We start from the raw sequence: 7,868 nt of genomic DNA, 5'->3' as shown, positions 1-7,868 counted from the left end.
GCACCTCTGGGGCGGGGGGAAACAGCCGGGGCTGGCGGCCGCCCTCTAGGAAACGGGCTGCAGGGAGGCGGGGAGACACTGCAGCTGCTCGGCGGCAGAGGACAGAGGAAAGCGTGCGAAAAGTTGCCTCGTGAGGCAAAATGCCGCAGGGAGGGGGAGTTTTGCTGCCCCAGGGCAGACAGCCCGGTGGTTTATACCTGGCCCCGTCCTTCTGCTGCCTCAAGAGTCTCCAGGGTGGATGCCTGAAGCGTCGCTGCCGCGTCCACCTCCCCAGCAGGAAGGGCAGGAAGAAGCCAAGGCGAGGGAAGCGCGGCCATATTAAGCGTGAGGCACAAGACAGAGTACCAAACTATATTTACTGTATACAATAGTAAAGGACAACAAATAAATGTACAAATCGGTGAATAAACAGTGAGATCTACGGGACGTCCCACCCCAGCCCATATACAAGAAAATGAAAAAGAAAACAAGGGCCTTTCCAGCAAGATTTCCAGCAAGCAGGAGATGATCTAACACGTGGCCAAATGGGTCAGGTAAATATAAAAGGCAAGAGAACGATCCCACGGAGCAGCAGCGGACAACCTACTGAAGGACAATAAGATGGCCGTTGTAAAAATTCATCTGGAAGAGACTCCACACTTCGCGTGGCGCTCAAACCCATCACACAAATGCATTTACAATTCAGTAAGTTTTGGGAGGCAGTAGAGCAGATTATTATTTTTTTTGAACACACGTACACACACGCCCGTCTATCTCCTCGCTCACCAGGTTTTTGACAGCTCTTCTGCACGTACAGCTTGGTGACATTAAAAGGCGCTTTTTTTCCCTCATTTATCAAGTTTATCTACGAAAAGCAAGTATTAAAAAGAAACCTGAGGCCGCACACTTTTAGTACCCACTGAGAAATAAAAGAGACGTACTAAAGGGAGCGGGAGAAAGGTGACAGGTTCTGCCTGGCACTCAGCAGATGGCTGAAGCTGCAGTGACAGGTTTCTCTAAGCCTGCACAACAAAAAAATACCACCGCTCCATCACGAGTTTTTGGACCAGCTGCTCTGCTAACTCCAGTTCTGACAATAATTCAGGACCAATCTCGTTTCTGCATTAAAAAAGTATATTTCAGACGACTTTATCATAATATGACAAAGCACACGTAAATCTGCGATATTTTAAACTCCAACTCTATACTAAGCATTGTATCTGCACGTACCAGCCCTGTGTCACAGGCTTAACGCTTCTGAAGTAACACACGCTAAAAACTTGGAATCAGCATCTCTTTTCCTTCTCTTAGGCATATCTTAAAGGAAACTTTTATGTTCACAATTGGCATGAAAATATACTGAATTATTTACATGATCAGAATTAAACAGAGGGGCAAGACCAACAAGAGCCAGGAATGAACATTTCCATGTCCTAACACATGGATATTTAGGCCACAGGTTTAAAGAAAAAAAAAAAAAAAGAATAAAAAATAACAGCAGAGAGACAATGCATATTACTTAATCTGAATTTAAATCAAATTGGCCCAATTTAAGATACAGATTAATCCCTGCAGATACTGTTTTGACTTGCACACGCAGTACGTCAAAGACAACAAGCAATTTTGGTAAATGTCCTCTAAAGTTTAGAAGAATCCCGTGTGATTGGCATGTTCATTTGTTTACTATTTAATAGCAAATCCAAGGACAGATGAGAGAGTGAGGTGTGATGAGGATCCTTAAACTCCTCTTCTCAGAAGGACGGCATGTCTTAACACACTCCACCTGTCTGCTGTTGGAACACGTCGATGGTGTCTTCATCTTCCATCTCCAGCTGTTAGAGGAATATGGAAAATACAAGACTTGAAATACACAACCTCATGGTTACAAAAGCACTTGGGTCTCTACTCCTAACCAGTACCAATAATAGCGCACTCCAGGTGTCATTTTAATTAACGCATGAAACCCTTTCCATCAGTCACTCCAGAGCAGGCACTCCATCGCCTCTCGGATCAGAGCATTGCCAACACCGAAACGCCTTTCCGAGGCACGCCTGTCAGTCAGGTCGAACTCGGCAGTTTCACGTCTTCCACAACAAATTTCCCCAGCCAAGCATCTCCTCGGTTCCTCGCCTCGGGCCTTGCCAGCCCAAGAAATTCCCCACATCCTCAGCACTGCCAGTGCTGACGGCAGCTACAGCTTCAGTGCTGGCTCTGAATAAGCCGATGCAGAAGTAGGACAGAGGCGAAAACGCCAGCACTTGCCAGGGGTCCCTTCCACACCAGCACACCCGTGCCAGCTTGTTCAGCACCGATGCTCCTACACATTTCCCCCCACATCCAGCAGTGAAAACATTCAAGGGGGGGAGGGGGGGGGAAATCCCACCCTAGACAAATTCCCCGTTTCGGAATCATTTTGATTTCCAATCCCTTTGGTCTGCATGCAGACATCAAAATATTTGTATAGCAATTTGCAGTAAAAGTATTTTCCATACCTGTGCAGGTGTGTCTGTTTCGCTAATCGGTTGTCCGTCAAATCTGAATCTAATCTGCCTCATCGACAAGCCCTGCAAGTTTAAAGTAATTAATATGAGAAACCATGCTTTTGTTTCAGAATCCAAACAAAACACAGATTTACTGTCAGAATAAATATTAACAAAATTAAGACTCGAAAGGTTTAATCAGACAGGAAGCTTAGCACGTCTATCTTGCTATATAAATTGAGGAAGCGGGGCTGTTTGAGCAACGTCCCGCTGCCCTGCTGTCACAGCGAGGACTCTCTAGGGAACCACAGGTGTGGGTTTGGCACCTGGTTCTGATCCCGCTCTGTGAGGCACAAATATCAAAAGTTAATTTACAAAGGCAATTTAAGTAGAGAGCAATCAATACACCATTCTATAAAGCCTCAGAGGACATGTCAGGAAGGAGTAGAAATTGTTTCTCACACAGTCAGAGAAGTAACGATAGATTAAGTTGACTCAAAGGAAAACATTTAAAAAAAAAAAATCTGAAAAAATGACTTTTTTTGTGTATCTAGCTATCAGCACTGACCACCCATAGTTAAGACAAGTTTTCACTCATGCCAGGCATCTGCTCCCAGTTCTAGTTCTTTATCTTCTGATGAAAAAAGGAACCATGAAGACAAAAGAACTTGCAGGACTTGATGTAGATTTTTACTTACAAGGTTTATTAGAAAAATGCTAGGGTCTAACGTTAGCAAGTTAAAGTTGCCCTTAAAATTCGGGCTGAATTAAGGACTGATCCCTGTTTTGACAGCATTTAATCACACCAGGCAGTCTTTATGCCCTGCCTCAGGGATTGAGGTCTTTGCTTTGCCCTCCAAAATCCTTCAAAATCCCTGTGCGATTCACACTTCCAGTCACGCAGAGCCACATGAGCTCAAAAACTCCCTGCACCTCTCTCAAGAGGTCTACAGACAAGGGGAAATGCTGCAAACAAAACCTGACTCCGCTTCCAAAAGCCATTTGCATCTCCACCCTCTGTTTTGCGCCACCTAATACAGCAGAGAACAGGCACTGAGGGCTGCATGCTCGGGAGCTGGGCTCCAAGGAGAAATCCCTCTCCTGTTTAGCGCAGGGTGGCACTGAGAACGGCCACCAACACAGAGCAGTGAGTGGCCACCTGCAGAATACAGCGGTCCAAACTGCACAGCGGGCAATGGGAGACACACATGAAGAGAGGAGGAAAAAAAAAAACCTGCAACAAGAGTCATAGCATAGGAGAGTCTATTTTGTGCCATCTTCCAATCAGAAAACACAAGTTGATAAAGTTTTTAGAGATGACAGAACAGAGGATTACGAAGCTAAAAATTCAGAGTGAATTGGTCTCAGAGCCAGGATCAGAACTCGAGGAATTTTGGCAACACTGTCATGGGACGTTTTTAGAGCTCTAGGAGAGCTTGATGAGGAAGAGGCAGTTTTCATTAACTGAAGAGAAAACTCTTTACACTTCAGAGCTGACAGCATTCCGAGTCCTCGCTCTCTCACACGCCTAGATACATGCGCCCCAAAGCACTGGTATTTCCAGTGTTCCAGCGAAGTTTCCACCATCCCAAGGCCAGCTGCGAGCCGGGAGCGGCGGGAGCAGCCCCGCCGAGCCGTGCCTACCTGCCGCTCGCAGTAGGCCTTCATCAGCTTGCTCAGCGGGGTGTGCCGCTTGATTTTGAACTGCACCACGGAGCCGTCCTGCCCCGCCACTTTCAGGTTGATGTGATCGTTCTCCGTTTTCACGCCTTCCTAGATGAAAAAAACAGAAGGAAGATGCGGGTTCAGTGCCCGGCCGGGCACGCTGTGCTCTGGGGGAGCCCCACCGCGTCCCCTGACGAGGTGCCGGCCCCGCCGCTGCCACCCTCCAGGCGGGGTCGTGCTCGGGCCGGACGCTGCGGCCTGCGGGGGCTGGGCGGCCTCCCTCGGGGCAGCGGAGGCCTGAGGCTCCACAGGGCCTCCCTCCTCCTCCCGCCGCGCCGCGGCCCGGCCCACTCCGCCATCTTGGCGGCCGCACGCCGCCGGGCGGGGCGGGGCCCTACCGGCAGCCCTACCCCACAACCCCGGCGGAGAGGCCTCTCCCCCCCGCGCAACCCCGTCCCTCCCCGGGCCTCGCCATGCCGCGGTTGCCCCGGCCCCGCCGCGCCTCACCTTGGGCTTCTCCTCCGACATGGCGGCGGGGCCGGGACGGGGGAACGGGGAGGGGGGGGCCGGGGGAGGGAGCGGCCCGCACGCTCAGCTCCCGCCGCTGCCTGCCGCCCGCGAGAGCGCGCGCCTCAGCCCCGCCCCGCCGCGCGCCAGCCGCCCCGCGTGCCCATTGGCTGCGCCGGCCCGGTCACGTGAGGGGGCGGGGACAGCCGCCGCGCGCCCCTCCCCTGGCGGCTCGGGAAGGTGCGTCACGGGAAGCGGAAGCGCGGGAGGGGGCGGGGCCAAGAGCAGGGGGCGGCCCGCCGAGCCGCAGGGGGGCGCTGTGCGCCGCCGCGCCTAGAGCGGCCGGGGTGGGGCGGGAGGCTCTGCGGCGGCAGGCAGGGTACCGGCAGGGTACCGGCAGGGTACCGGCAGGGTGCCGGGGGGGGGACCAGAAGCCTGCCAGCCCCAAACGACATCCCGGCTGGGGTCTCCGATCCGGGCCTTGGCCAGGAGCTTCGCGGCACGGCCCTGCGCAGCCCGGCCTGGTGCTGAGCGGCCCGGGAGGGTGGCGCTGCTGGAGAGGAGCGGGAAGGGCTCCGGGTTTCCCTGAAGAAGAGACTCCCTAAATACGGGGTCGCTTCTCCCACGGGCAGCGCAGGCAGCTGTGCCAGGGCTGCCTCCCCCAGCCCGGGGACCCTCCCCCCAGGATCACAGGCCTCTGCAGCACGGGGGTGTATGGGAGAGGGAGAGGCGGGGAGAGCGTCCCCCAAACCTCCATCTCAGCCTCTTTCCTCGCCCTGGCCTTCAGGAGAGCAGACACCGGCCCCTTCAGGGGTCTGTTTGGAAGATTCCCAGGGGACTCTCCCTTTCCCTTCCCCCCCCAGGGGCACATCCCCACAGCGATGAGCAGAGCAGCACGGGAGAATCCAGCAATGGCTCCTCTCCTCCAGTTCCAACACTGACATTCCTCCCTCTCCACCAGTCCCTGAGCCGTACCCCACCCTCTCCCCGAGTTCCACGGCCGTATCCTTCCCTCTCCCCCAGTGTCCAGGGCTGTACCCCTCCCACTCCCCCAGTTCTGCAGCAACGAGCACACCAGCACGGAAGCAGCCAGGCCTGGCCCCTCTCAGCACCCCCGTGTTTTTATTTCAGAGGGACCCCGGGGGGCTCGGCCACCCCGCTCAGAAGCGGAGCCGGGGGAGGTGGCACACGTGGTCCCCTGAGCCCGGCTCTTCCTCCCCGACCCTCCGCAGCCATGGTGGGTCTCTGCTGGTCTCGGCGGGTGTCAGAGCTGGCTGCACCCATCGCTGTCCCACTGCCAGGACGGGCTCCAGACACGGTGGTGGGGCGTGAAGGGGCTGCGCTCCCCACGCTCAGTGGATGGTCTCCGGTGCCGGGGACCTCGGGGGCCCCGCTGCAGCTGCTGCTGCCACCGTGACCATGTGCAGGGATGGAAGTGGCTGCGGTGGCAGTGGGCCACCACACCATGGTCACCCTCCACCTGCGAGCGGGAGGCCCGTGCTCACAGCTCAGTCTTTACCCAGGGATTTCATCCCCCTTGGGGTGTTGGCTGTTTGTCCCACCTTTCCTATTACATGGAGGGGCGGCCACGCCCTGCCCTGGGAATTGGCCCAGTGCAAGCTTTGGCCTTTTTGTGCAAGGTTGTGCAGCCCCTCTATGTGTGACTGTCCTGTGGCTCAAAGCCAAGCTCCCAGTTACACCCAGTTAACCCCCTCTTTCCCAGTTCCCTTGTGCATCCTCTGAGTGCCCGTTGTCCTCAGCCATGCACCCCGTGGGTGGTGAGGCAGCTGTCCCACCCCTCAGCCATGCTGTCCCCATCACCATCTGCTCCCCCTGCCCCAAGCGGGCCAGCCTTCCCCGTGCAGTGGCCTCGCAAAGGACTAATTAATCCTCATAAAGGGTCTTTTTAGATGCCAGGCTCAGCTCTCAGAGCATTGGACACGTTCCTGGACCTGGACAGGCATCTCAGCCACCCAAGGATCCAGCTTCACCTCCCCGCCACAGGCAAGCTGAGCCAAAAGGATGAGCTTTGCAGCGCATCAGCCACATGATACCTGCACACAGCAACCTTCACAGGATTCATTAGAAAAATTAGCAGAATCTCCATCCCCAGGCTGGGGATGCTGGAGCCCAGGATGCAAGCAGAGGACCCAGTGCTACTGCTCTGCAATAACCGGTGCTGCTCTGGTAGCTTGTTTTGCCCTCTGCATGTCCCCAGGGCATAGCTATGCTCCATCCAGGCAGGGACCCACTTCCCCAGGTGGAGCAGGTCCCTCTGCTGCCCTGGTTCAGCAGTGGAGGACAGAGTTCCCCACCCCTGATGGTTTTGGAGGCTCCAACCCTTAGTGCTGGGAGTGGGGCCAGTAGAGGTGCTCCAAGTAGCCCAAAGGAATTATACCAGTCCCAACGCCCAGGGCAGGATGGGACCCGGGACCCATCACAGCTCAGGACGGGTAAAGGCAGCTCTAACAGCTTTGCAGTTTAGCACCAGCTGCCCCCATACATTGTTTGTTCTTAAACAAAGCTCCCACAGGGTCTCTGATTGGCAGAAGGGCCACAGCCCCTCCAGGCCAGCGTACCCAGTAAAGCACAGGGCACAACAAGCATCTTTATCAACATTTTCACTTCTCCTTACAGGGCTCCACTCTATTTTCCATGTGCACAGGGCAGTTTGCACAAGGAGCTACAGTCCAAACGCAGGGCATTGGGAATTTCTTTAAAGCATCATCTCCCAGCCACGCACAGCCACAAAAGACGCTGTCACCACCTCCCACAGCTCTTGACTGGCAGCACCAGGATGCAGCCCCTGCCCAGCCAGTCCGACAGACCAGGAGAGAAGATGGGAGAGCACCCATGAGAGCTTGGCAATCTGGCCCTACTCTTTCAGCTCTCCTGCCAGCACTGCAGCCTAGTTCACACTAACAGGAGCCCAGGTTATAGACCAGGTGCTTATTCAGCACTGGCAGAGTTGTTCCTACTTTGTTCCTACCACCTGAAGCCAAGTATCTTCTGGCAGCAGCCAGAGACAGCCTAGATTAAGTCACCTGCAAGTCTTGCATCTCTGACCATCCTGGCAAAAGCCAGTCAGATTCTGGCAGCCAGCACACAGCTCAGGCAGCAGCAGCAAGGTTTCACAGCTGGTTTAGCTTCTGAAGTTCAGCTTGAGCAGTTTGTGTCCAAGGGCCATGAGCCTGTCAATGCAAATGGAGCATTTTATGCAAGCCCACACAAATGCTA

At 54.8% G+C, this 7,868-nt stretch overlaps 1 protein-coding gene across 1 annotated transcript; it reads right to left on the bottom strand.

Annotated features, from left to right (window-relative positions):
* Positions 1–337: 337 nt before the first annotated feature.
* Positions 338–4,778, bottom strand: LOC141926909 (small ubiquitin-related modifier 3). The gene is made up of 4 exons (XM_074833352.1): positions 4,632–4,778; positions 4,104–4,232; positions 2,472–2,543; positions 338–1,811 (listed from the first exon to the last, which is right to left on the bottom strand). The coding sequence occupies exons 1-4, from the start codon at positions 4,650–4,652 to the stop codon at positions 1,749–1,751; spliced, it is 285 nt and encodes a 94-aa protein (XP_074689453.1). The 5' UTR covers positions 4,653–4,778; the 3' UTR covers positions 338–1,748.
* Positions 4,779–7,868: the final 3,090 nt, after the last annotated feature.

Source organism: Strix aluco, chromosome 9 (assembly GCF_031877795.1).
Source record: "Strix aluco isolate bStrAlu1 chromosome 9, bStrAlu1.hap1, whole genome shotgun sequence".
Classification (NCBI taxonomy): domain Eukaryota; kingdom Metazoa; phylum Chordata; class Aves; order Strigiformes; family Strigidae; genus Strix; species Strix aluco.
The sequence above is the reverse complement of the archived record's forward strand: the minus strand, read 5'-3'. Positions and strand labels throughout refer to the sequence as shown.